Below are 27,641 nucleotides of genomic sequence, written 5' to 3'. Positions count from 1 at the left end.
GGGCCAGAGTTCACTTGCTGGCACTGATTGAAGAGGCATGGCTCAGCATGTGTCCTCTGGATGCGCCAATATAAGATTACATGCACAGGGTAATGCAGCAGTGTGTCTGCATGGAAGCAACTACCTTCTCAATCATGCCCATACAACCATACACCGAATATTTGAATAGACAATGACTGATTGGTGGTCAATGTTGTACAAACACAAATAAACAGGAAAATAAAAATGAAACAGACCAGTAATTTTACAAGAATAGCATGAATCTGAATTTTTTTTGGGGAACATTAGGTTGGAAAATGTCATAATATTACAATAATAAATTGTCAATATAATAGGAATGAGTGTAAAAGGAGAAACTTAAATAACTTAATAAAGAAACTTAATAAAGAAGGAGACGGAAAAACGGTTCATATTAAGAACACTCTTACACCCACTAGGCTGCGATACAGGCTGTTTTTTTTTTACTTTAAATATAAAAAAAGTTAGTTTAGAAAATGTAAAAGTGGCCCCCGTATTCTTAGATCATTCATAATGCAGCCATGGGTGGAAATAATTTGGACACCTGGTGTCGACATATGTAAAATATTACAAACAGCTGTGCTGGTGGGCTGCATGGGAGGGCGGACTTCCACCGCTGTGTCGTGTCGCTGCTGCATCTGAATTTCTTTTATTATAACAAATAACAATTTTTAGGACTTATTCATTTATTAACTTATTTATTTCACTTTTTTTTTTTAACAACAAGCAGCACATTAACTAAAAACATTGCAAAACTGCTCATTAATGGCACTGTTGCTGAGAGCACTTAAACTGAGAGTTTAAAATGTAAAGCCTTTTTTTGTTACCTGACCAATTTAATCCTTGGACTAGTACAGACCTAAATTTAATTTGATGCCTGTTTTATAGTAATATGAATACACGGGAAATGACTTGTTCAACAATATATTTTTAGTTCAAAATTGTAGAAACTGGAGTCCATGGTTATGATATCACAGGTGTATCCAACACTATTAAAACTGCTGATGTCCCATTCTCCCACAGTAATAGGTATCACAAATGTGTCCAAATGTGGCAGCTACAGATCTTGTCTTCTCCCTGTCACAGTGATGACCATCCATCTCCGTTTAAGGTATAATTAGCGTGTCACCTACAGCACCAAGTGAAAGGCGCCATGATGGCCAAGACAGGGGTGGTTCACGCTGAGGTCAGCTTTGCATGTTAATTAAATGTTTCATCAGATGAGACCTAAAACTTCATCAAGCTTGTTCCCATAGTTCATCATCACCTTTCAAGACCATCTTTCTTTTGCTGGCATGCATGATAAATTATTCAATATTCATTAACTATTGTTTGATGAAAAGTGAACATGGCCGCCACGTTAACACAAATTTATGACTTTGACAAATCCCCCCCGCAGGAGATTGGGAGAGCAGTATGGGTAGAGCATTGTTTAGCAGGGATGGACTTTTACACAGCCACTCCAAAATGTGAAGTTTAACTGCATTGATCCTGAGGCCCCTTGTTGTGCTATTTATCTACAACCATTATTTCATGTTGCAGCCTGATAATGCACGACACCATGTTGCAAGGACCTGTATGCAATTCCTAGACTTTTCTCAAGAAAAGAGGTTACTTCAAGATGTCTCTCAATGGTAGCTTTAGCATTTTAGCATTAGGTTTTCTACTGCATTGGTAACGTCTAACATGGTCGGGGCTACCAATGTTTAAAAAACTAATGTAGAGCCAAAGCGTTTTTGTTCCATGACTTACACAAAATAAACACAGTTAGGACACCGATAACTGTTACTTAGTGCTTGCCCTTCTTACTCTTCCACACAACCAAGTAATGTTGGAAAGGCGTCAGGCTTCAGCAAGTTTGTCGGCTAGTCCATCTGCATACTGGCCCATGTTCACAAAACAGTCCAAATACCGTTGAAAGATTAAAATACATTTCTTTTGTCGGGTATCAGCGTCTTTAGGAATTGTAAACAAATGTGGCCTTCCCTTACGACTGAGACATTGCTAGCAACATAACCAGAGAAGCAGAGCTTGGAGGAGGGCAGAGAGTGTGTTGCGCCTACAGCCACGCCCATAAGGAAGCCAGCTCCTCTGTGACATCACAAAGGAACAGTTTTGCAACGCCCTCTGGAATTGGGCATTTTGAGCCATCCCAAACTTCTTTCAGCGATCACTTGTAAATGTGCAAAGCTTGTTATCTGAAACCTTGGCATCATTTAACACACAAATACAACATCCTAACTACATTTATGGGTCAGAAATATGGGGGGGGGAGCATAATAGGTCCCTTTTTAAAATGATTTTTTAGAAGAGAAGCGAGTACGGGTGGTCACAATGTTATGGCTGCTTGGTGTAGCTCTACTATTTAATCACTTTAATATATTACTACAGTGTAATTGATTTAATTAATACATTTGATTACATTTTCAAAGTCCACCCTAATTACTGCAAAACGTCTGTGTCTCTCATCGGCACGTGCATGTGTGAGGTAACTAGGCGTAAAAATCCTGAATGAGAGAGGATTTTTGCTGGCTCAGACCTAATGATGGATGATAGCCTTATCAACAAAGCACAACACATCCCAAACACATTCATACTGTGGATTCTTATCGCTGCTCATTTCCACAGCTCATGTAAAAATGCAGCATGGTTCCCTTCAGTTGAAGTGACAGTCAAAAAGCTCCACAGCAGCAGGGTTCCCGCTCGCAAGACAAAGAGTGTCAGGTGGAAGAAGTCAGCATCTTCCCACAAGGGACATGGCTGTCGTTAAACAAGAGAGAAACTAATGAGTGCATTCATCAGTGCACAGCCAAGCATCAGTGCTGCAGGGGAAGAGGGGGGGTCTGCACCTAAGGGAGACTGGATTAACACGGCGCCACGCCGGAGCTCCTGTATCTCCAAAATCTGCCTGTGTTCACCGTTTGGGTTCCTCGCCCCATATCGGGCCAAGGCAATCTGTTTCTCTGCAGAGTGCTGGCTGACCAACATGACCGCCAGCTATTGTACAATTATTAATTAAATGCATACAAGCCTAATCAGATGCAGACACGGTCAGACCTGTGGGACAGCTAACAAAGCCGAATTTAAATTGCAGATGATGGTCTAAGAACTTTTAGGAGCAGGAGAATGCTGGCTGTGGAGCTGATTCTCGTGGCATTTAAAAATTGAGCATAATTTTGCGCTTTGTTGTTGATACACATTGTGATGCACAGCATGCTGGGGGAAACGACTTCAACAAACTTGTGTGTAAATAAGCAGTGCAGCCTGTAGCATAAACATATGTACACATAAGAGAAGAAAGACTGCGAGTGAGCTTTTCACTCCATCTCCTCTCAAAATGCAAAAAGCAAAGTGCAGGCCTTTACCTTAGTGTATTTCATTAACTTTTCTTAATGTGGTTGTTATTGCTCCAGGGTGTTTGCCCCAATGCTCAGTGCTTGTGCTGAAATAATAACACCTATCAGTCAGCGCGCAACAAAAACAGCTTAATTCGCGGAATAAAGGTCACCGTCGCAGTTGCTTTTGAGATGTTCTGACAGAATTGAACAAAAACAAGAACGCTGCCTTGAATCATAACACTATGCAGTTTGTTGAGGTGTTCACACGAGAAAGTTTTATATAGCTGAGCTTGCTGTCATGGTATGACCTTGTGAACTTTACACAATGAATCATTAGTGCACGGCATACGCCGACATTCAGACACATTGCCAGCGTGCCGCCCTGTTTGTGCATTCTTTTAATGAATGAATACTGAGCATGTACAGATTCAAATCAGCATGAAGATGAATTCAATGCATGTCGTGTTAAAATGGCACATTAACACTTTTTAACTGAATACTCAATGGAAGCATCCAAACAAGGAGCACTGTGAGCACATTTTGGGTGTCCTCTTCGTATGTTTATTCATCAGCACTCATTTATTTCTAAGGCAAGGTAAAGTATGTATTGTTGTACCCTTGAATGATCGACTACTTCTGTGATAGCTTATAAAATGAGGAAACTTGTGAAACATGTTCAAATTCAACAAATGCCCAGTTCTTATTAAAGATTAATTGTATTTTTTTTGTTCTATTGTATGCTTGCATTGTGACATGGCCTGCAAACAGGTCTAAAAATAAAAAACAATGATAAAATATGTTAATTAAATTAAATATACTTAAAAGGGGAAAAATACAATATGATTGTTTCTGTTCAAAAATATTACTATTAATTTCATAGTTTTGCAAAATATGTGTAAGACAAATCTAAATATATCATAATAATATAATAAATAAATACAATGAAAATATTCTAAACTCACAGTTTAATTTCACATTATATAACAAAAGATTAGACATTTTCTTGGCTGGAAAGGATTAATGATACCATTTATTTTTTCATTTTATATTTATATTTTTATGCTCTATTTTTATTAAAAGTATGTGAGTTTGATGTTCTATATTATAAAATAAAGCAAAACCATGTGCCACAAAATGTATAAAACTAATTCATCTTTCAAGCATCAATGCATTAAAAAGAATCCAAACTTACACTGATATAATGTAATGCCAGCGTGCAATTATGATTAATGACTACTGTAATGCGAGGAAGCCATGCAGAGCTGTGGCTACAATGTAATGTATGCAGCACTAATAGTGCATAACAGCTACACAGCCATTTGTTTCCAATGTGTGTTTCCGTCCGTTATTTGATTGTAGCGGGGGGGGGGGGGGGGGGACAATGTTTTCACAAAATGGCTTTTTGTTGTTTATTTCCCCACAATGCAGTAATGAAGTGACTAATCTAAGTTTAATCAGCTGCGCTATCTTGCAACCCACTGCCATCTAGTGGCCTACTAGTGACATGACATGCGATCTTTATTCTACTGCTGCTGCTGCTGGATTTGTCGTCCTCATTCTGTGTGAAGGACAGAACTTTATATCAAGCCTTCATTAAAAATGAATAATAAACTAAGAGAAAGAGACATTTTGACATTGGGTTTAAAGTGCACGTTTAAAGGCAAACACGTTAGAAAATGAGACATTATTATGCTGGACTTAAACAAAACCTGCACTGATGCACTTGCCGTTCATTCGCAAGCATTTATCATGTATCTAATAGTTTTATCGGAGCACAGAAGCCATGTACAATACATGTTTGCAGTAAATTGAAAAGCTCTCCTGGCTGATCCAGACCTTTTTTTTGGCACACAATGCATATTTCCATAGGATAGACTCGCCAACAGCCCAATTAAATAGAAAGCCCAATTTGTCACATCCACCAGCCAACAGCTTGCCAAATGACACAAAAAAAATCCGACTACACCCCAACTTGCAGCCGCCTCGACAACACACGCAACAAAATAAAACATAAGCAATCACAATATTCTGCATCTTTGTCAATTAAGCCGGCATTTTCCCACAGTTAATGAAAAACAAACTCACCTTTAAATGATGCCACCTCAAATGCAAAGTTGTCTCCTTCCACAAACAGATATGTCCGCCTCCAAGATGTGTCACAGTCTTCCATAGTCAAGTGAAAGCTCAACATGGTTCAATCGGGTGCTCGGATGGAGTTGAAGCCGACCCCGGTCACTGGATGCCGAACCGCTCGCCTCCCTCCTCTCGCCTCCGCAGCTGATCTGTGGCAGAAGCGCGGCGCACTTTAAACTAGGGTGACGTCATGCGCACCGATGACTAGGCCACGCCTCCTACCACCACCCATATATGTTTTTTCTACAACACACAGCCTCATATAGTACATACTAGACCTCATTTAAAGCCTGCAATGTTTCTGTGGACATTTGTAAGGCATGACTGCTCTACCATAGAGAATGGATTACCGTTTGTTGAATTGATTTTGCCCATTGACCACATGGCATCAACATTCAATACAATGTGAAGGAACACCGGCTAAATTGGCTGGAAAAGCTTAATTATCATAATCACAGAAAATGCTTTTCTGCAAGAGTAAACTCCTCAGTTCTCTGCTGAAGCAGCAAAAGAAGCTCAAGTTAGATCAGGTGGAATGAGGCTTTTATTCAAAATGCATATTATTGTTGAAAATTCACCTGCACTGTGTGACACGTTCTCCATCCATCCATCCATTTTCCTCCGCTTATCCGGGTCCGGGACACGGGGGCAGCATCTCAGTAGGGAAGCCCAGACTTCCCGGTCCCAGGCCACCTCCTCCAGCTCCACCAGGAGGACACCAAGGCGTTCCCAGGCCAGCTGTGAGACATAATCCCTCCAACGTGTCCTATAGGCCTGCCCTGGGGCTTTTTCCCAGTCGGGAACGAGATTTGGCTGCCGAAGACCGGGTCGCCCATGCACCCGCCCTTGACCGCCACCCAACACACAATGCACCAGACGCTTATGCTTGCCCCTGTAGGTGGTGGGTCTACGAGGGGGAGATCCCGTGTGGCTTTTTCGAGCTGCGCCCGGCCGGGCCCCAAAGATGACGGCCCGGGTGAGGCTCCAGTACCCCACATCTGGGCGAGGTATGGTTCCTCCTCTTGGTTTTGTTCATAAGGGTCTTCTGAATAACTCTTGGTATGTCCCGTCACCTTGGACCTGTTTGCCTTGGGAGACCCTACCGGAGGCATATAGCCCCAGACAACATAGCTCCTCGGATCACTCGGGCACTCATGGCCCTCTACCACGATAAGGTGGTGATTCACAGAGGAGGTGACATGTTCTGTTCCTGGTGAATATTTAAAGCTTGGACAATGTGTATATACAGTCATGAATGAGTATTTTGAGTATATGACCACATGGATTTGTTTGTGGAGGTCTTCTACCTTGTCAAAACATGCACTCTTACTTTCCCATGCTATTATATTTATGAAAACTACACCACATGTTGCTGTTTGTTTACATAAATCTGATGGACTTGAAATTTCTCACCCAGCTCAACGTGCTCTGCCAAAAATGGCTTGTTACTTTAGGGCGCAAAATTTGGTCCACACCTCAAAATGTTTATATTACACCAATACAACAAAATTAAAGTACTCCCTTAATAAAACATTTGTGTTATAATGCTGCGAAGTGGTAATTTTGATATGCCCCCAGTTAGTTTTCTGAACCGACGCCATCTTGGCTGTGACGTTGCAACCAGAACTTTGGGGGAACCAAATTCAAAAACATGCAGCCATAAACTCACAGCAAAGACAAGTGACATATTCCCAACAATAACATTCACTGGTATTGTATTTTGATAACTATGATTTTTAAAAATGGCCAGAAGAACGATTTTTGCCAGCCAGTAAGTGACACTGATAGCCTTGGAATGAGACCCAATACTATTATTCTAAGATTACAAGAATAGCTCTCCTCAAAAGTACAGAAGTACTGCAACTAATACCGGTATCAAAGACGACGCTTTAGATTTATTATTGCAAAACAGATATTGTACCGTCAGAACACACCGTATTAGCTTCCATGAGCACTAGGCTGGCTACTATGGAGAATATTAGCAAGAGAAATATAGAATGACTTACCTTAATTGGTAAGCTTTTCCACCGTTGAAACGTCTTGTGGGTTTTAAACTTTGTATTTCCATCTCCGGTGCAGTAACAAGTGTCCCATGAACTCTGCGGACTTCAAGAACATCGACTTTGAGGATATCAGTATGACAGGTAAACTAGCAGGTCTTCCAAAGTATTTTGGGCACAACCCACAGGGGGCGCCATCAAAGTAGTTTACATGTAATTTACTGTCTCACCGTATATGGTGTTGTATGTTTATGCTGCAGAGCAACAGCCCTGAATTGTTTTTTTTACATGCTTTTATTCACATAGCTGAATCTACATTGCCCCCAAAATATTTTATTTTTCCATTTCCCTCTGTTCTTGCAGCCTCATTAAAGCAGCAGCCCCTTAGCAGTGTCACAAAGTGTGTTTTTATACAATGTTCACAGACTGTTACTTCCCAACAAAACACAGAAGACCTAGGTCTCTGTCTTGTTTCCCCGCTGTTAAGTAAGTTGCAAAACATCCTACAATGACTGCAAATAACTTGCACTATATTCATGGGCAAGTGTCTTCATACCTGAACTTGCTTATTTGGATGTGTTCATAATTTGGAATTGCAACAATAGGGCTACATTTGAGGAGAAAACATATTGAGTGATGGTTTTGTTTTGTTTTTGCCAGTTCATTAACAGAGTGGTGGTTATTCATGTAGAAAGACCTGGTTCAGGGAAAAAAAGAATAAAGCCACCAAACAAACAAAAACTATACAAAAGAAATGTGGCGATTGGACTGCTGGAGTAATAAGGAAATTTGATGAAGGGTAATTTAAAAGAACAAAATTATAAATTCAATATTTCTGGTTAGAAAATGCAAACAAAACACATACAGGAGCTCTCCAGCTGACTTTACAAATATACCTTTGAGATTCACTGTCACATTCTCATGAAATAGTACCTACATTTTTGTTATTTATCTGAAAAATGAAAATAAAAACCTAAATCCAATTAATCTGGTCAATACAAATAAAAAACAACTAAATACTTTGAATATAATTACTTTTAATATAGTTTTAATTCTAGTTGTACATGTACAAAACAATGCAGAATGCATATAAATTACAAATGAAAGGGATGAAATGAACATTTAACATCACTTTACCTTGTCTCTTGTTCGCAAGGACCAGTGAGGATTGGAGAGGGTGGAGGGGAGGAGAGAACCACATCGAAGTGCTTGTACTTGCAACTTACTTTGGCCCCATGGTGAGTTATTTTGGAGCCGTACTCAATCAGAGTCAGCCGGTCATGGAGTGGTAACAGAGCTGGGGTACAATGAGAGTTGAGAGCAGGCTAACAGCCACATTTTGCAACAAAGACCAGAGATGGGAGAAAGTCAGTGTAAGTGTCAAGTCAAAAGACAACTCAGGTTGAGTCAATGCCCAAGTCATTGACTTGCCCTTACAAGTCATAAGGACTGCTTTTTAAGGATGTAACAATTTCATAAATTTGACAAATACTATGAATGCATTTTTAAATACTGTAAATTAAATCAGAAAACTCAGAAAAAGAGTGCCAGCTTACCATTCAGGATCTCGTCAGTGCAAACCAGTACAACAACAGATTAACTTCGAAGACGTTAAGACTTATCCTCATGAGGGTTGTAGGCATACTGGAGCCTATCCCAGCTGTCTTCGGGCGAGAAGCGGGGTACACCCTAGACTGGTCGCCAGCCAATCACAGGGCACATATAGACAAACAACCATTCACACTCACATTCATACCTATGGACAATTTAGAGTCGCCAACTAACCTAGCATGTTTTTGGAATGTGGGAGGAAACCGGAGAACATGCAAACTCCACACAGAATCGAACCCGCGTCTCCTAGCTGTGTGGCCTGCATGCTAACCACTATTCATTTTACCTAATTAACGTTGTGAGGGGGTGCATAAGCATGTGAATAATTTTCTCCCACTCTCCATGTTAATTTTGTGGGGAAATTTGATATCTTGATGAAAATGATATAACTAATTACTCAATTACTCAACTCACTGAAAATCTTTACAAGTCATCAGACTAAAGTCAGAGTTAAATCCCAGCACATTGATGTCAAACCCAAGTTGAGATGCAAGTCGCTGAGTCCAAAGTCATCAGAATTGGGGCGTTTGAGAACCGTGTTTCCACTGTAGTCTGTTCGGACCGCATTTACTAGCTTTGGCGATGGTATACAAAGATGTTTTCTCATACTTGCTCCATGCCACTTTCAACCTGGTTGTTTACCAAATGAAAAGCTACTCACTGCGGCTAAATAATGTTCTTAACTTTCATAATCACACTTGCAATTATCCAATAGGCTCTTACCTATTGCTGACTTAAATCCAGGTTTGTCTGCCCATATATATATGGCGAATAAAATGCATGATTACATTGTAACGTACATCTGCCGGAGCCTGATCTGCACCGCACAACAGTGTGCGCACCTTTGATGCTGTTATGCTTTGAAGTTTAATCTGCTTTGCTAATGTCATAAGGGCTCACGGCGCTAAGGTATGGACGGGCATAGACTGGAGACAATAAACAGGTGCACATTATCGATGGCAATACTGTTGCAGTGGGGTTTCTATATGATTGCAGAACATTGCTTTCTGACAAGGAGGGGATCAGTTTGACATATTTTGAGGAGTGTCACTTCTGTCTGTACTGACATAAATTAACTTGTAACGTCACTGCGATAATCCAACAAGCCTATTTTCGTCACACCAATCACACCATACATAATATCATGTCCAGCTATTCACAAATAGGGAGCAACCCGCATGCGATGTCACCATTTAGCGATGCATGAGGATTTCTGAACAATTCTTGAGCACATTCCAGTTCTTGCAAGACCACCATAGTCACTGCACGTACAGTATCTCCTAATAAGCAGCATAATAAAGAGCATAATAAAACAGGCCTCTGTGACTCTATCCACTCATGGGTGTCTATTGCTATTTCTTGTGGAGTGTATTTTGCAAACTCACTGTTTTGGTGGACACTGGGGCTCGACTTGGAGGTTGCAGCTGTTCCCTTCTTTCTGTTCAGTCCAAGTGTCCTTGGGCAAGAGGGTTAACCACGTATAGCTCCTCTTGTGGTGTCATCATTGGCTCACCATCATCGTGTGGTTGATGTGAACCTTGAAAGTGGGAGAATCAAAAGGTGCTATACAGTATATATGCACAGTAGTTCATACAGATCTACTTTTTACGGATGTACTGTATTGAGCAGAATATAATAATCATACAATAAAATACTAAATATTTAGTATTACCAGTTATTACAAAAAAGAGTGCAAACATTCACACGGCAAAATAATAACTAAACAATATCTCTGGCTTTCAGCAGAGCCAATAAAAGAGTCTGCCCACCATCCTCTGAATTGACAGGGATATAAATCATAATGATAACATTAATGTGCTGCTGTGGGTCACTGATAGTGGGTCATTCGGCTGACTTCCGCGCAGCCGGACTGGTTTCGGCTCCAACTCTGTGACAATATGAATGTGAGTGGGAATGGCTGGTTCTCAGCCTCTCACCCCTACATCACCCGGGATAGGCTCCAGCTCACCTGCGACACTAATGAGGACATGCAGTATAGAAAATGGATGGATGTTGTTTGGGGTTAGAACTTAGTAAGTCTATCCATTCATCTTCAATAGCAGTTATCTTGATCAGTAACACAGATGCTGGAGAGGTAGGATAAAACACCCAACATTTACCATCTTCAATTAACCTAACGCTCAAAGAACCCACACAAGCACAGAGACACCAGCCTTATTTGACTCCATGCACTCATAGCTTTCCCATCCTGTGCCAGCCTCAGTTGTTGGATTTGTATGTTTGGACCCTTAAATGTTGGCTTCTCTTGTCAGCCAGAGCGTGCAGCTTCTGTTATCGTCAGCTTCAGAAGTGGCCGTCGCAGCCCGCCGTAATCCCTGACCACAAATCCCCAAGTCCCCTAACAAAGTAGTGGCGGATGAGGCAACAAATCCGCAGCATCAAACAACATCGCCGGGTTGTGGTTCTCCAGCACGGGGCCTCTTTTATGTATCGTCTGCTGTCACTGGCAGTGCAGCTGCGTCTGAAGTGTGTTAAACGGGAAGTTTGGAGGGGGAAGTTTTTGGCCTCTATGATGCACTTGGTAATCCCAATTGCCCCGTATGTGTTTGTTCTGGACTGACTCCTTGTGCCTTTTTTCCCCTCTTTTTGAACAAGTTAAGGGTTTGATCAAAACATTTCACAAATGATAAATGATCAAATACGATAATGATAAATATAAGTTGGAGTTTATACTACTGTATACATGTAACCAACTGTGTTTGGGCTTTTCTGTACAGAAAGTCTGTATAATTAAACTATATTAGGAAAGCAGGAAGTGAACAAATGTAACAACTACTGATTATAAAAGTACCAGATGGAGGGGTAGGATTTAATAAGCTTTGCTTCTTCCTACTCCTTTTGGACATGTGGAACTGTGAACTGATTATGTGATGCACTCAATTGTAATCTGATGCATGTTCAAATGAAATTAAACCATTACCAAGAAAAGCAAATCCGCATTAGGTTTACAAGTTTTGTTAGCTTTGGCTAACTGACCAAACATGATACCGGAAGTAGTAGCCACAAACAGCAAGTGCTCAAAATACAAAATAAGTACAAAAAAAAAGTACAAAATAATAAACAAAGAAATAAATAAATAAAAATAATCATTCATTCATTCATTTTCTACCGCTTATCACCACAAGGGGGTGCTGGAGCCTATCCCAGCTGTCTTCGGGCGAGAGGCGGTGTACACCCTGAACTGGTCGCCAGCCAATCACAGGGCACATATACCCTGTGATGTCACAGAGAGCCAGTGTTAGAAAAAACTCTCAGAAACTAACTTCTTTCACAGCTCACTTCCAAATGCACAAACCTCATTATCTGAAACTTTGACATCATTTAACACGGGAATACAACATTCTAACTACATTTATGGGTCAGAAAAGTGGACAAAGCACATAGCTTAAAAGGTTGGTTATGGTGGGTCGTCCCATCTAGCTTATGGAGAAGGCTTTTCTCCAAGTCGCGTCAACATAATTCACACCTGATGCAATTACAGTAACTATTTACAATCCTATATGATCTTCTCTGCAGGTTTTTGCAGCCGAATTGTAAAAACGTTAACTGTATAACTTCATAGTGAGCCTCATCTAGATTCCAAACAAGATGTGTTGAAATAAAATAGTGCCGTTAGGTGTACAGTGTGTCTTCATTTAATTCACTTTTGTCCCTCAGCAGATTAATATGCATCGCCCTGCACAGTTCAGGCCATACAAGTACCTATCCAAACGTTTCCCCCCGCCCATATATCACTCGCCACTTGTTTTTTCAGTGTTTTAACAATTACATTTAAACTAGAGGATAAATCATGATATTTCAAAAGCTTGCAAGTAACCCTGTGGAGTAATAGTAATATATATGTTTTTATCACACAGTTCTCAAGAACACATTTCATTGTCAGAGGTTAAATGCAATGAAAATAAAATGTCTCTCAGAGCGTCAGTGTTTTATGGTCCATGTGGGAGAGAGCAGTGTTAGAGGTCTGCTATGCTTGGTTGCACATCAGCCAATTTGTCAACGTTGAAAATGTATACAGCTCCATGTCCATGAGACTGAGACAGGATACAGCCAATCTTTCCTTGCTGTCTGTCAGTGCTGTTTTATGAAGAAAAAGATTATTTTGGCAGTAGGTTGCGCTTTGGTCAAACAGACACGTCTCAGCGGCCTTGTGTGTGCCAGGACAATGTGTTGAGATGTCACAGCACCCTGTTTCCATTGGAGACTGTTTGATATGTAATCTTCATGCTACACAGGCAGTGTGTGCACGGGTGCTTTAAGCCTACACCACCCAAACGGTTAAATGGGCACAAAAACTGCACCCCAAGAGAAGGAAATTCAAATTCATACAAGCAGTCCCAATTTCCACATGTGAGGGATAAGCAACCAGCATTTCGTCCCCAACCATATGCACTGAATTATTGTACTGTAGGTCTTTTTAATGATTAGCTCCTCCATAAATAGATCCTGTTTGTCATTTACTAAAGTGGTGCACACTATATTCTGCTTTGCACTAAATCAACACATTCCATAATTCCTTCTTTTTGTTTGAAACTTTGACTTTTTTTTACTTTATTTTGGTGTGCGTATCATCAAAAAAAAGTCTAATTATTAAACATGAAAAAATAGGGCTCATTGACAATACTATATAATAAATAATACAATAGCATATACAATTATCCTAATTCTAACTTTGGTAATTAGGAAATAACATTTCCTCTTGAAGTATAACACTTCATTATGTTGTACATTATTATGCTGTTCTTAACAATATATTAGAAGCAGCTCCAATTACAGCACTCTGCCATTGTCAATCAGAAGTGTCAATGACAAATTATTATTAGTATTATTTGATAGAAGCATTGTATTGATAAAATTAGGTTGTGCATGTGTACCTTATAATGTGGCATTTTGTTTGTTACTGGTTGCATTTTCATATTTGTGTATTCAGTTTTAGCATGCGCCCCCCAAGCATTGACAATGTTAGGGTTGCAATACATCGCTTCACCAGCAGAGGGCGCGCTAAGACACGCACGGAAGACAAGAGTAAATATTTTTGTGACGTCTCATCTTCCGGATGATTCATCTCCACCCATTAAGAATAAATTCAGTGCTGCTGCCTCTCCAGCAGCCCATGACAACGCACACAGTTTCCTCTTTAAACACTTTATCACCACTTTCTTCCCAAAGCCGGTCATTACTACTAATTATTCCAGCCTTTGCAGATATTAGGCTACTGTGTGAGACATGCAGAAGAGAAGGAAGCCGGAGCCGATCCAACTCAACCCGATCCCCGATGGGAACATCATCAACGGCACTGGAGCCACAGAGTGAGTGACATAAGTGGACTGTACATAATATGTACACCCTTGGGTTTGCTTTATGCATAAACAGCAATAGCAGCAATCTCCCTCTTATAATAATATGTCTGAATATCGCTATTATATTACGATTTCATGTCATCTTAACAATTGCGTTCGGGATGTGAAGGACACCTCACTCGCACTATGATTATAAAGATATGCAACCTTGTTTTTTGTCTTGAAGAAGTTATGTGTATATGTATAGCCTCCTCCCACCACAAAAAAAACACAGTAATGGAGATGCTGAGTAGTTGTGACACTGTGCTCTAGTTATCACTACCCGACCAAGCAACATGCTGGATGAGAATTACATAATCATGTCTCATCTCTCAGGCTGGCTGCTTTGGCTGCAAGGTGGCAAAGAGGCGGAATATCTAATTTTGCGTGTTACCATTGTGTCAACATCTCAAGATAATGTATACAAACTGTATTATTTTGTAAATGCATGAACTTGCAAAGAATACAGCCATCATATTTGTACACAAAATGATGATTTGTACACAATCTAATGAGCTCTACAAGAGCTGCATTATTTTGCCTTTAGTTTGTATTTGCACATTTTTTAAGATTCCCATCTGCACCAAAATTAATTTCTCTTGTACACAGGCCATCTAGCCGTTTCATGCATGGTTGTAGGATTTTTAAATAAAATATTCGCTATTTCATCTAGCATATATCAATTCAGTACACAATGTTAATGTCGGTATACTCTGGCCTTAGCCACATTATACTTGGGTATATTTTGGTTGGGGGTTCATTTGGCCTGTATTTGCAATGGCCAATCCAACCCAGAATATGATGGCATGTTTTTTTATTGCTCTGTGTATATGCCCAGTAATAACCAGATTCTAACCCTGCACACAAGACTGCCCATCCAATTTTTTATGCACCGTACTGGCCTCTGGAGATTGTACAGTCAACGTACAGGTTGGATGGGTACTGAGGTCATGCCAGATGGAACACATAAATGGTGAAAACCAGAGGCCAAAGCCCACAGCTTTACGCTACACCTTGGTAAACTAAGGCTAATGAGGACCAGATTTATTTTGAAGCACAGACATTATGTATTCTGTGCTTATCCTGCTTGGAGTCAGAGCTGAGCTAGAGCCTATCCCATCTGATTTTTGGGCAGGAGATACCTGTAGGATACAGTGCACCATAGACAAGTAACCTGTCAATCACAGGGCACATTCACACCTATGGACAATTTAGAGTCTCTTAATTCACCAAAACATTGTATTATTCATGTACCCAAAGTATACTTTGTGGTGCAGCAATATTCCAAATAAAAGGAGAGAAGACTAGAACCACAGCTGCACAACTACCGCATCTCATTCATTCAGCTTTCATACCAGATGTCCTTGGACATTGTGTGGATGGTGGAGTTCAAGAGGCCTGCATCGTGCACACTTCCCTCCTCTGCTGCAAGCGTGTGGCTGCTCTTTGTCCCTCCCACATATTGTGTGAAGAGCGCATTTCTGGCAGCATCTCCAGTGTCCTCCTCCACCTTCAGCTTTTGTCCACAGAACGCTCACGCCCGCCCACAGGCCAACTTAAACTCAGTAAGCTGTCTCCATGGTTATGATGCAAGGCTGCTGTGGTTTAAAAAAAAAAAACAATTATACTTTTACAAAGATAATCGTCAGCAGCACTGCAAAATACAAATATAATTATTAATAAACATATCAAAGAGCACTCAAAGTGGTATTTACTAATACAGCCTATTTGCTTCTTGTGTTGCCATGGCAGCACAAGGAGCAATGGCAGCTGCTTTTCAGGAAGAAAAGCACATTGGGATTGGTAGAGAACATGGAAACAAAGCCTGTGACTCTTACCTGCTTTCTGTCCATTTGGTTGCTTGTCATTGCTCCCCGAAGGCTACTAAAGCAGCAGATACACCAAAGATTGTGTGGCTTCATTTTTGTGACATTGGTTTGTGTATTTCTTTTGAAGAACAAACTTGGAGGCCCTGCAGAAGAAGCTTGAGGAGCTGGAATTGGACGAGCAGCAGCGCAAGCGCCTGGAAGCTTTTCTCACACAGAAACAGAAAGTGGGAGAGCTGAAGGACGACGACTTTGAGAAAATATGCGAGCTGGGTGCAGGCAATGGAGGAGTTGTCTTCAAGGTGTCTCACAGACCTTCTGGTCTGATTATGGCCAGGAAGGTAAAGCAGTCCCCTTGTGGGCCACACACACATAAGGAAGGATGTTATAGTAGTTGTATTGTCTTTCGTTTTCCAGCTCATCCACTTGGAGATCAAACCTGCAATCAGGAACCAGATCATTAGGGAGCTTCAGGTGCTGCATGAATGCAACTCTCCATACATTGTGGGCTTCTATGGAGCTTTCTACAGTGATGGAGAAATCAGCATCTGCATGGAGCACATGGTACACAATATTCATGTTTATACATTTGAATTATTTTTTTCTAATGTTGAGTTTTCTTACCCTTCATTTCGGCTTTTAGGATGGTGGATCTTTGGATCAGTCGCTTAAAAAGGCTGGAAGGATCCCAGAGCAAATCCTGGGGAAAATCAGCATTGCGGTATGTACTGTACTGCACAGGTTGGATGGATTTACTCATGGAAGCATAAATTAACATCTCTAGGGATTGATATGGTAAAGACTGAAAGAGACATGGCCAAAACTAACTGCTCAAGATTTCTTTTCAATTATATTTTTTGCAGGTCATTAAAGGTCTCTCCTACCTGAGGGAGAAACACAAGATCATGCACAGAGGTCAAGTCAGTACTTACTTAAGGGGGTATTCTGCAAAAGTGGCTCAATAAACCCATGCTTTGTGCTTAAGACGCAGCTCAACAAAACCTAAATTCTCCAAACCAAACAGAACTAAACAGTACTGCAATGGTGGTTATCAGCCAAAGTTGTCATGTCCGGTTCTCTGCTCTGCTTGTTCTCAGTGCACACTCATAATGGGGGGCTTGTAGTTTCATTTACATTTTTAAAAAAAGGGAGCCACAAGTGTATCTTTAAATGTCGTTTCCAAATGCTGTATCTCGCTCTGACCACTAGATGGCAGTGTTGCGTTTAGTGGAATTTTTTTCTCTCACTTGAATGATGCTTCAGATTACTAATTCAGCCAGAAAATATTGTAATAGACATGACATTTGTCTACCAACATTGGTGTAAATATTTCAGATTACGTTTTATTTCTGGTGTTCATGTGAACACATCACGCATATTCCCTCAGCTGAAAAGCCCTCCCCTATAGATGGATTTCAGGGAATGTCCAGAAAAAAAATAACCATTCCGCCCCGGGGGTTCCGTAGGTTCTAAATAAATGCAGAGACCCTCTCTAAATTGGCTAAACAGTGAATCGGCAACACTTTCATAGCAGATTTTAACCAAAGTTACCAAGGTAATATAGCTGCTGTAAAAGTGAGCAACTGTCACTCAACAGGTAGGTCAGATTTTCCACTCAACACAACCACTGAACTTGCTTTGCAGAATACCTCTAAATGAGTAACTATTTACACGTAGATACTAATACTTATGACTCTTAAGCTTAAATCAGGGGCTTTCAAAGTGTGGTGATAAACCAAGTGAAACCACTCCATGTGACCAAAAAATAGATCTTCATATTTTGTTTATAGTTGATTTACTCTGATGGGAGTAAATTTATATTGCCTTCAACATGAGCGAAGTTAGCTTTGACGTGTGAAAAACACTTTCTCACAAGCTACTGCACCTCAAGCCTTGCGTCGCTTGGTAGAGAAGGGCTGCCTCACACTTTTTAAACCCCTGACTAAGATTTACAGTACATGGCATCGCTCCACCACCACCCAGCTCACAGTCCCTCCCTCTTTTCAGATGTCAAGCCTTCTAATGTACTGGTCAATTCCCGCGGGGAGATCAAGCTGTGTGACTTTGGCGTTAGCGGACAGCTCATTGACTCCATGGCCAACTCCTTTGTAGGCACACGCTCCTATATGTCTGTAAGTAAATATGAACAGCCTACACTGCAAAACCAGGGGGCTGCTAGGAATTCCGGGTCCCATCTGCGGGGGAAGTCAAGTCAGGCAGGGACCTTTCAAATTGGCCTGTTTCCTTAGTAAGCTTTGCAGTTTACAATTTGGAATTAATACAATGTTTTGGGATAGTGAATCATACTATTTTAGCTGTTAGCTTCCAAAGTGCATTTTGGTGCATTAATTACATGAATGCATCAGAGGCGTTGCATTGTGTATTGTATGTATATTTTCGAATTGTGTGTGACATGACAATTGTGGCCCATTATGCAGCCGGAGCGTTTGCAGGGCACCCATTACTCTGTTCAGTCTGATATTTGGAGTATGGGCCTGTCCCTGGTTGAAATGGCCATTGGACGTTTCCCTATCCCTCCACCTGACCCAAAGGAGCTGGAACTGATTTTTGGTACTGGAGGAGGCAACCAAGCAGAGTCCGCACCAAAGGCTTGGCATCCCGGCCGGCCTAGCAGCTGTGAGTTTTAGACCCAAGCCTTAAGATACACAATCTATTGTGCTCATCAAAGTTTCAACATTTCAGCTTACGGATCAGACAGCAGGCCTCCAATGGCCATCTTTGAATTACTCGACTACATCGTCAATGAGGTAAGACTGCACACCTGTTAATAGATCAGGATCCCCACGACTGTGCCAGCTTTAATTAAATATGCTTGTCTATTGTCTCTGTCCACAGTCACCACCTAAGCTGCCTGGACTATTCAGTTCTGAATTCCAGGACTTTGTCAATAAATGGTAATTTATTAACATCAAACCTAATTTTAAAAACCTGCCACTTCACCTGTGCTTCCTTCATATTGCAGTTTGATAAAGAACCCCGCTGAAAGGGCAGACCTTAAACAGTTAATGGTTGGTAAATACATTAAACCATTAATTCATTGGATGCCTGTCTTTACCTCTACCTCTTCTCTTTCCAGGTGCATCCTTTCATTAGACAGTCAGAGGCAGAGCAAGTTGATTTTGCTGGCTGGTTATGTAGCACCATTGGACTCAACCAGCCTGGGACACCCACTCATGGGGCAACAATGTGAACGTGCAACAATTAAGCCCATGTCCTTCAATGTGTTGTGTACAATTTTTATCAAGTGTTGGGGGCGAAAGTGCAATCAATTGTTATATTCCAAATGCAATTCCTTCATGCCAAGTGAAACCATGGGCCGAATAATTCAGGATGTACTGCAAAGCCTGTCTAAAAAGCCATTTTCATAATGAATGAAAACTGCATTAAATGTGATGTACCCCCAGAATAATGTTGTCATACAAAACATTTGACTACTCAGTTGAATTTAAACGCCCTTTTAGTAGTTGCTCCTTTTCAGGCCTCCAAGTTATCTGCTGTTGGTCTTGCCGATCTGGATGGAAGAGAATAGTACTTAGTGAATTACATTCTAACATGAGCGCAACTTCAGTGCTAGACTGCTCAGGAATTCCATATAATCAGGATTCAGAAACACGGACTAGAATGGAGTATCATCACTTTGCAAAGCTAAAAACATGCTACAAAAACCAAACAGCACTTACTTGGTGGAAGGAAGTCTACTGCATCCTTAAGCGCTCTGACAGCTGGAACAAGATAACAGCACTTAGTGAATGACATTCTACACCATTGCAACTTCAGTGCTAGACTGCTCAGGACTTCCATACACAGCAAATTCAGAAGTGTTAAATCAACTCCTAGGGAGTTAAATTCAACACTTTGAAAGTGTCTATATTGGTCCACACTAAATCGAGTTAAAATAACACTTTTGAAAGTGTTAAACAGTTAACACTGTGACAGAGTTGGATCAACACTCTCAATAGTTGAAATTTAACACCCATCAGTGTTGAATTTACCTAACACTAGTGTGTAGTGTCAAAAATTAACACTATCATTGTGTTGTTTTAACACTGAATAAAATTCAAATTATACTAACACTATGGATAGTGTTAAATATTATACTACTACTACTGCTCATAATAATAATAATATTGATGTTAATGTTAATATTAATATTAATGATAATAATAATGTTGTTATTATCATCATTATTGTTGTTAATAATAATAATAATAATGATAATAACAACAACAACAATAAAATTTACAAAGAAAACCACACAAGTTGCAGTTTGAATCACCTGTATTTCAAACAAGCACACCACATTAACAACAGCACTGGCTTTGCAATAACCACAACACAGGTCACACAATATGACAATGTGGCACTATGTATGTTTTTTCACACAATATGACAATGTGGCACTATGTATGTTTTTTCACACATCTCATTGGAAAACTGTTTGTCATAGGGCCTGTAATAAATCAACTCCTTAACTGGAAAAACAGAAAATGAATCTGCTCTCTCATTGATACAGTATGCACTGAAATGATCATCCGATTCGTCAGTTGAATGTTTCAGAAAGGATATTGCTTCATGACACTGCTCACCAAGCAGCTGCTTATCCGTGCAGAGAACCTCCCTCTTTCTCTTTGGACTATCCTGGTAGGGTGTGCTGGTGGAAGATCTCCGGGACTGAGCTGCAGTGTTGCGCTGAACCGTTTTTATCCTCCAGGCCAAGTACCCAGATCCACTCTGTGGGTCATAGAAGTGTTCCTGTAATATTAAAAACATTAAATTGTAGAGTAAGTTCAGACCACATTACTACTCCATAAATTGATATACAAGCTTTTCATTTATAAACTTACATATCCATTGTCTGAGTATGGATCTCTGAGGCTGGGAAACAGAGAGATGATGCCCAAAGCGTATTTACTTCGCACAGAGACAGGTGGGCTCCTCCTGAAAGATAAACATGACATTACTACTACAGTTCCTTCAGTGCTTACAAATGTTACTGTTGTTAGTGTCACTGAGTTTAAGTCTCTTTCAAATAGTTTTTTTTAATCAGTTTTTGTATCATGTTTTAGCCATTTAGTATTTATCTCTTTCATAGGAGAAAATAAATAATAAGTTGCTTTACTAATATGCAATGTTCTAAAATAAGTGTGCTGTTAAAAAAAAAATCTGTAAAGTATAAATATGAACAATGAAGTCTTACCCATGACTTTCAACCATGTCGGCCACAAGAAGGTTTACCAACTGTCTCCTTGTGCTATCCATCAATGTTTTCATTTTATCATATTCATCCAAAATAATCTGTCCACCCGGTTTGTCCTTCAGAGCATCTCTCACCATCTAAAACATAAAGAATCATAAAGCAAATTAGCAATTATATCCATCACGATCATCATTATGTCCAACAACAAAAAAAGTTTGACACAGTTCTACTGCACAATATATTTGTGTGTGATATTTGATAACTAAGACCTCTTTTGCCGATTTCCGTTCAGCATGGGTTCTCTTCCCTCCATTTGTCCGAACAATCACTGTTGCATCAGATGAATCAGAGGATACTGGCACGGAGTCTTCTGACACTGACACAGATGAGTTGTCTGACATGGGTGACTCCAACGAAGTATATGAAAGATCATGATGAAGCACAACTGTAAACAGTAAAAGAAAAATGTATACACAAAATGAAAAAATAATTAGTTCTCCACAATACTCTATTGACGATCCACTCCTGACCTCACAAGCCTGAGTCTCACCTGTTGACTTAGTTGCCACCCTAACAGTAAGGTTCCCTGCTTGCAAAAGCTCCTCAAACACATCTGCATCGACTTCTGTCCCTGATTCATCTGTCAAGTGCAGCTCAGTCTCAAGTGGAAGATCTAGCTTATGAATGACTGATAAAAAAAATATTAAATTTAGAGCAATGGAAAAATTATGATAAACAGAAATTTTCTAAACTTCTTTTCCCCAACATTTTAGATCAAGGGCACACAGGGCATTACCATTAGCTATCATAAACATAACTCCATAATATGAGACATTTACATATCACATAAATTCAGTAGATATTATAGCATTATTATGGCCGCAGCTGGGGGGTGGGGGGTGTGTGTGACTCCGGTAACTTTATTAGCTGCGGCTAACGTTAGATTGAGAAGCTAACGTTAAGAATAAGCTTTTGTTAAGTCCCAAAAGTTAAAAATAAATAAAATACAATAAAATAAAATAATTAAATAAACTACTCCTCCCTGTAAGAGCAGAGCTCTGTGTGGCTGGCGTGGTGGTCCGGTGCCTAAGGCCTAAGGCAGCAACATGCTACCCGGCTCACAGAGCTAGCCTGACTTTTAGCAATAGCAGCAGTCTCTGGGCAGGCGGGAGCTCAACCCCCCGGCCCAGCCCCGGCTCTCTAACCTTACTCCATCGCTTGATATTTTCATCGAAACTAGACCATAGCTAATTAATTGCCATAAGCGCACTTCGATGGCCTACAGATTTTCCGACAGAGAATATTCTGTTAATGTGATGCCTCATGCTCGTGCTACACCATTTTAGCTAGCTTTAACCTCTTACAAAAAATGTGCAGTTATATACCGTGTTATCCAAACGTGTAGCCTAAGCAAGCTGTGTATATTCATCAACACTGATGTGCAAAAGGAACATTAATGCACCCTTAAAAAATAGCATACAACAGCTAACCTTAACATTGGACTTAGCCTACCTTGTTAGAGCTATAGACAGGACTCCGCGACACTTATCGACACATATAAAATACTTACTGAAAAGATACTCCGTGAAGTCTGGAGGTAAAGTCGTCCTCTGCTGACCGTGCTCGAGTCTCCAAGTCGTCCCGCCCTTTAGACAAACACGTCACAGATCCGTTGGAATTCTGGGAGCAACACTGTTAAGTGTTGATTTTAAAATCAACACTTAACAGTGTTGCTTGGATTTAACTCCCTGGATTAACACCAACTCTTTTGAGGAATTAACTCTCACATAGTTGAATTAAACTAAGCAAGTGTTAAATTAACACTGTATTTTTAACATACAACACCAACACTGGAAATCTAACACTTTTGATTTTGCTGTGTATAATCAGGATTCAGAAACACGGACTTAAGTGGAAAATCATCACTTGGCAAAAGCTAAAAATTTGCTACAAAAAAATAGCACTTACTGGGTGGAGGCAAGTATAGGAATTTCGCTTTTCAAAAGCCTCGCCAGGTTGGGCATCTTGTGCAGACAGGCTGAAATGAGACAGACTATTAGCTCAACTACACAAACTTTACAACTCGAGTCAATGGTCCTCAGAAGCCTCAGAACTTAATTATCTTCAGATGTCAGAAACACAGACCATGAAGTAAAACTCATCACAACAGGACTTGCATGCCATGCTATAGTGACTAGTGGTAAAATAAAATAATTACTTGGTAGCCTTGAGAGAAAGTGGTAGGCCCAACTACAGTAAGCTGGTTCAGGTTCTGCAGCGATGCCTGCAAAAGAAGTTTCAAAACGGACAATGGACATCAAAAATAACATTCAACATGACGGTACAATGTCAGGTCTGTAAGAGTTTACCTTTGAATCTCAAATCCTTCCAAGATCTTGTGACTGATGCAGCAAGGGTCAACTCGCTACTGTGTGTTTCTAATCTGACAGTTCGGTACAATGTTATGACTTGGTGAGAAACATTAGCAAAAACCTAAAACCCAGTGTAATTGTGTGGTGACTTGATAATACTGCATTACCAGTGTTTTAATCTCATTGATGGGACAAAAGTTTGACAATTACATGACAAGTCTGACTCTTGACTTGAAACCAATCATTTATTTTCTTAGTGAACAGTCAATAAGTATAAATTTAAGCCTTGATTTTCTTGGGTGCTCCTTTCTTTCCAGGCTTCCTCTTAGGTTTCAGCATCTTAGCCTTGATCTGTAGGGAGAAAGCAATTTCAGTTGAAGGCACAAAGTACTAAACACCAAGAGTTGCTGCCAGTTTCTTACCGTGGGGTCACGCTTGAGAATGGCATGACGTCTTGCTGTCTTGGCATAGGGGTTCAGTTTGAACATAACCCTCATGTTCTTCAGAGGATTCTTCTTCAGTACTCTGCGGTGAGTCTTCTTGCTACAGGTGGAAGGTAACACACTTAACGTCTTCCACTAGTTATTAAGATGCATAATACTTTCAGCATTAATTATTGCATTGCCCAGGACTTCCATTTTATCAGGATGCAGAAACACTGACCAGAAGTGGAGTAATTACTCCGCACTTACTTCGGTGCACGAAGTGCTTTCTGGATTTCCTCACTCTTCAGAATCCTACTCAGGTCTGTGTTGGTCATCTTGTGCATTGGCAGACTGAAACAGGACGACTGAATTATTGTTCAGCGTTTACAATAATATGTTAAACAGAGTGACGCTCCAACTCAGAACTTCATTCAAATCATGGGTTTCAGAAACACGGACCTTGAAGTAGGAAAGCTCATCATAGCAACATGCTATTTCTGCTAGCAGCCTTATGCTCTTCCAAGGAAAACTTACTTGTAGTCAACCTTAAGGGAGGAAGGTTTACGCCAGGTGCCATACAGTTGATCCAACTTGCGGAAAGCACTCTCCGTCCAGATGCAGAAGCGTCCAACGTGACCACCAGGGGCCAGTCTCAGAAGGTTCAGCTTGTTCACATTCTGCAGAGTTATGCCTGAAAAACAGCACATTTGTCTATTACATGTGATCACTTGACAAGACCGACGGCATCAAACTATGCACTCAAGCTCAAAAATAAAAATTACCAGGTATATTTCTGAAGGCCTTTGTGACACCAGCATCTTGATTGTAGATGATGCAAGGACCTCTGCGTTGAATACGTCGACGATTCCTCATTTTACCCTTGCCAGCACGCATGCGCTGAGAGGCGTAGACCTAAACCGAATATTTATGTTTCTGTTAATGATGCACAGTATGTATATTTAGCTTAAAAAGTTCCCACCCTCCAAAAATGGTTTACATGCTACACTGGCCAGTCCATGTAACATGTATGGTTTTAGTCAAGGGATAACAGTAAAATAGAGATTGCTCATTACAAATTTTAGGCACAATCCCTGGAAGCGATTTTACCTTCTTTATGTCATTCCAGGCTTTAAGTTTCTTCAGCAGGAGCACAGCCTCCTTGGTCTTCTTGTAACCCTCAACTTTGTCTTCAACCACCAGAGGGACCTCAGGGATTTCCTCAACACGGTGCCCTGTAGAGGACATCACAACCATGACACCCCTACACAACCCAGATGAGGCCACAACAGCCTTTCTTGCACCTGCTCAGAACTTAACACACATCAACACCCTGTGACAGCTTGGCGACAGCAGGCAACTGTCACTGTTCACAGGGTCAGACGCAAATTACACCATCATGGCAAATTAAATGCAACAAACTAGTTTAGAAGATTGACGACAAAGCCGAGCTCACCCTTGGACATGACAAGTGCGGGAATGGCAGATGCAGCCAGAGCTGAGCAGATGGCATAGCGCTTCTGGGGCGTGTTGATCCTGCGGTGCCAACGGCGCCAGGTCTTGGTAGGGGCAAACATGCGTCCTCCGCGACACATCTTGGAGCAAAGTTAAGACAATTTTGCAAGCACTGACAATATTAAGAAATAAGTACGTACACATGCTCAGATACGATGTTCGTCAGTCAACTGAGCCTGTATTTGACAGTAGGCATTCTGTCACTGGACACAGCGTCGGACGCAAATTACACCATCAGTGCACATTTCGTCATTACCTCCAGTTGGTATGAGCTAAAGGAAAATTTAAAAAGATACATTTCCAAAAGCACCCTGGCCAGAGCGGTGAGTACCACCACCCCTCACACGAGGGATACGGGCCACAGCTCTTCCTGTACCCCAGGACTCAGCACTGGTCTGGTGACCTAAATCAAAAGCATGGTTAAATGACTGCATACAGGTTTCGGTATACATTGGTTTCTTGGCTTGGCTTCTCCTACTCCTTTTTGGAAATGTGGACCTGAATTGTGTTATGTGATTAGCTCCTGTATAATTTGTGTTTATGTTTGAGATTAAAACGATTGCTGGAATCTGTTATACGTGCAATCTCACAGAAAGTGAAGTGTTAATGAAATTAGGTCATCGTGAGAAGAGTGAAATTTTGGGTTAGTATTTATCAGATGAGCGGCTCAATCGTGGCAGAATCTCATTCATAAACATGTAACTGTTTCAAAAGCCAATCAATATTGTTGGTGCTTTGGTGGAATTTCTAATGCTTTGAGGAGCTATTTTCATTACCATATTCAATTCCACAAATACATGATTGTAACAAAATGATGGGTCCGGAATGGAGAGACTAAAAAAATATGGATGTAGACATTCCTAGTATACAACACTTTATAGTTTATTTTACTGACCTGCCAGTTCACTGACTGCATAGGGCTGGCGACTGTTCTTGCGCATGTTGGTGTGCACAAAATTCACAACATCAGGGCGAATGGGAGCCCTGAACACGGCAGGCAAGACAACATTTTGGCCTGAAAATTCTCCTTTCTCGGAATACACCGAGATGAGGGGTCGGGCACAAGCCTGAAGAAGAAAAATGTTAGATGTTCACATCTTGCTGTTGATCCACATGCAAATCATTACGTGACTTAACCCAAATCTCAGTCATATCTCCGCTTGTATTTTTTTTTAAATACGCTAATGTGCTTAAAGCGAGAAGTCACCGAGGCCTGCTAGCCAATAAAAGCTAACCTAAGCTAGCCAAACCAAATGTACAGTATCCTACATGTTTAAATTGCCGAAGTACAAGGATATTACATCTCAATCAACATAAGCAGCAACAGGGGTACTAAACATACCAACATGAATGTTCTCGGCTATCACTGACAACCTAATCGAAAAGCAGACACGTGTAACAGTGGGGCTAAACTCAAAATGGCTCCTCTCGTTGCGCTGAGCCGTACTACTGAATATTTTAGACGCAATCAAAAAGATTCTCGCTATGTTTTAACTTGAACGCGCCATTGTCACTACAAAACGACATACAAGACACACCAACAACATCAATCCCATAGTTTCTCACCATAATCGGTAATAAAGTTTCGGCTCGCCGGGAAGCACGTTCCACTCGCTATGGCGGCCACAGAAAAAAGGAAGCGTGGTATTCACCCACACTGCTTTATTCTTCCGCCTCAACGAACTCGACTTCCGCCAAGAGCATTGCTTTGACAAATGTTATTTAACAGTGATAAATTGAGAATTTAAAAATAATGCATCAACGTAAAAGCAATTACTTGAAGGTTTTACATCGCCCAGGTCAAATGTGATGCTTTGCTCGGGTGTCT

At 40.7% G+C, this 27,641-nt stretch overlaps 4 protein-coding genes, 1 long non-coding RNA gene and 3 other non-coding genes across 12 annotated transcripts in view; 1 reads left to right on the top strand and 7 right to left on the bottom strand.

The window, feature by feature from the left end:
* The window catches only part of megf11 (multiple EGF-like-domains 11), a 93,340-nt gene extending 87,244 nt beyond the window's left edge, over positions 1–6,096 (bottom strand). For both annotated transcript variants that reach the window (XM_058076524.2, XM_078789207.1), the window contains exons 1-2: positions 6,068–6,096; positions 5,442–5,638 (exon numbers count right to left, since the gene is read on the bottom strand). The gene's annotated coding sequence lies outside the window, so the exon portion shown is untranslated. The remainder of the gene's footprint in view (positions 1–5,441; positions 5,639–6,067) is intronic.
* Positions 6,097–14,169: 8,073 nt separating this feature from the next.
* Positions 14,170–19,738, top strand: map2k1 (mitogen-activated protein kinase kinase 1). 3 transcript variants are annotated; one of them, XM_078789190.1, is made up of 11 exons: positions 14,170–14,430; positions 16,417–16,627; positions 16,668–16,850; positions 16,930–17,007; positions 17,150–17,201; positions 18,294–18,418; positions 18,725–18,923; positions 18,990–19,054; positions 19,143–19,201; positions 19,270–19,315; positions 19,384–19,738. In XM_078789190.1, exons 1-11 carry the CDS (start codon positions 14,348–14,350, stop codon positions 19,495–19,497), a joined length of 1,215 nt encoding a protein of 404 aa, XP_078645316.1. In that variant the 5' UTR covers positions 14,170–14,347; the 3' UTR covers positions 19,498–19,738. The 3 variants fall into 3 exon arrangements, with proteins under 3 accessions (XP_078645316.1, XP_057932519.2, XP_078645313.1); XM_058076536.2 differs by having other exon boundaries at positions 14,172–14,430; positions 16,704–16,850; positions 19,384–19,737; XM_078789187.1 differs by lacking the exon at positions 14,170–14,430 and adding an exon at positions 15,904–16,025 and having other exon boundaries at positions 16,704–16,850; positions 19,384–19,737.
* On the bottom strand, positions 15,457–20,109 carry LOC144898210 (uncharacterized). Its single transcript, XR_013627100.1, has 4 exons — positions 19,988–20,109; positions 16,911–19,818; positions 16,299–16,834; positions 15,457–16,058 (listed from the first exon to the last, which is right to left on the bottom strand). It is a non-coding gene; the product is annotated as an uncharacterized LOC144898210 (long non-coding RNA).
* A 458-nt stretch (positions 20,110–20,567) lies between these two features.
* Positions 20,568–23,223, bottom strand: LOC144898209 (uncharacterized). 2 transcript variants are annotated; one of them, XM_078789196.1, is made up of 6 exons: positions 23,075–23,203; positions 22,055–22,192; positions 21,774–21,949; positions 21,505–21,641; positions 21,152–21,245; positions 20,568–21,059 (listed from the first exon to the last, which is right to left on the bottom strand). In XM_078789196.1, the coding sequence occupies exons 3-6, from the start codon at positions 21,903–21,905 to the stop codon at positions 20,685–20,687; spliced, it is 738 nt and encodes a 245-aa protein (XP_078645322.1). In that variant the 5' UTR covers positions 21,906–21,949; positions 22,055–22,192; positions 23,075–23,203; the 3' UTR covers positions 20,568–20,684. The 2 variants fall into 2 exon arrangements, with proteins under 2 accessions (XP_078645322.1, XP_078645320.1); XM_078789194.1 differs by lacking the exon at positions 22,055–22,192 and having other exon boundaries at positions 23,075–23,223.
* Positions 23,224–24,102: 879 nt separating this feature from the next.
* rpl4 (ribosomal protein L4) lies at positions 24,103–27,546 on the bottom strand. Its single transcript, XM_058076537.2, has 10 exons — positions 27,380–27,546; positions 26,709–26,880; positions 26,110–26,216; positions 25,755–25,893; positions 25,409–25,533; positions 25,084–25,213; positions 24,836–24,992; positions 24,569–24,652; positions 24,299–24,419; positions 24,103–24,227 (listed from the first exon to the last, which is right to left on the bottom strand). The coding sequence occupies exons 1-10, from the start codon at positions 27,380–27,382 to the stop codon at positions 24,156–24,158; spliced, it is 1,110 nt and encodes a 369-aa protein (XP_057932520.1). The 5' UTR covers positions 27,383–27,546; the 3' UTR covers positions 24,103–24,155.
* Positions 24,717–24,788, bottom strand: LOC131131739 (small nucleolar RNA SNORD18). The gene has a single exon (XR_009130243.2). It is a non-coding gene; the product is annotated as a small nucleolar RNA SNORD18 (small nucleolar RNA).
* LOC131131741 (small nucleolar RNA SNORD16) lies at positions 25,604–25,703 on the bottom strand. Its single transcript, XR_009130245.2, has one exon. It is a non-coding gene; the product is annotated as a small nucleolar RNA SNORD16 (small nucleolar RNA).
* Positions 25,957–26,055, bottom strand: LOC131131742 (small nucleolar RNA SNORD16). The gene has a single exon (XR_009130246.1). It is a non-coding gene; the product is annotated as a small nucleolar RNA SNORD16 (small nucleolar RNA).
* Positions 27,547–27,641: the final 95 nt, after the last annotated feature.

The sequence above is a fragment of the Doryrhamphus excisus genome, linkage group LG1 (assembly GCF_037039965.1).
Source record: "Doryrhamphus excisus strain RoL-2023G ecotype Guam linkage group LG1, RoL_Dexc_Guam_v1.1, whole genome shotgun sequence".
In the NCBI taxonomy this organism is placed as follows: Eukaryota; Metazoa; Chordata; class Actinopteri; order Syngnathiformes; family Syngnathidae; genus Doryrhamphus; species Doryrhamphus excisus.
The sequence above is the reverse complement of the archived record's forward strand: the minus strand, read 5'-3'. Positions and strand labels throughout refer to the sequence as shown.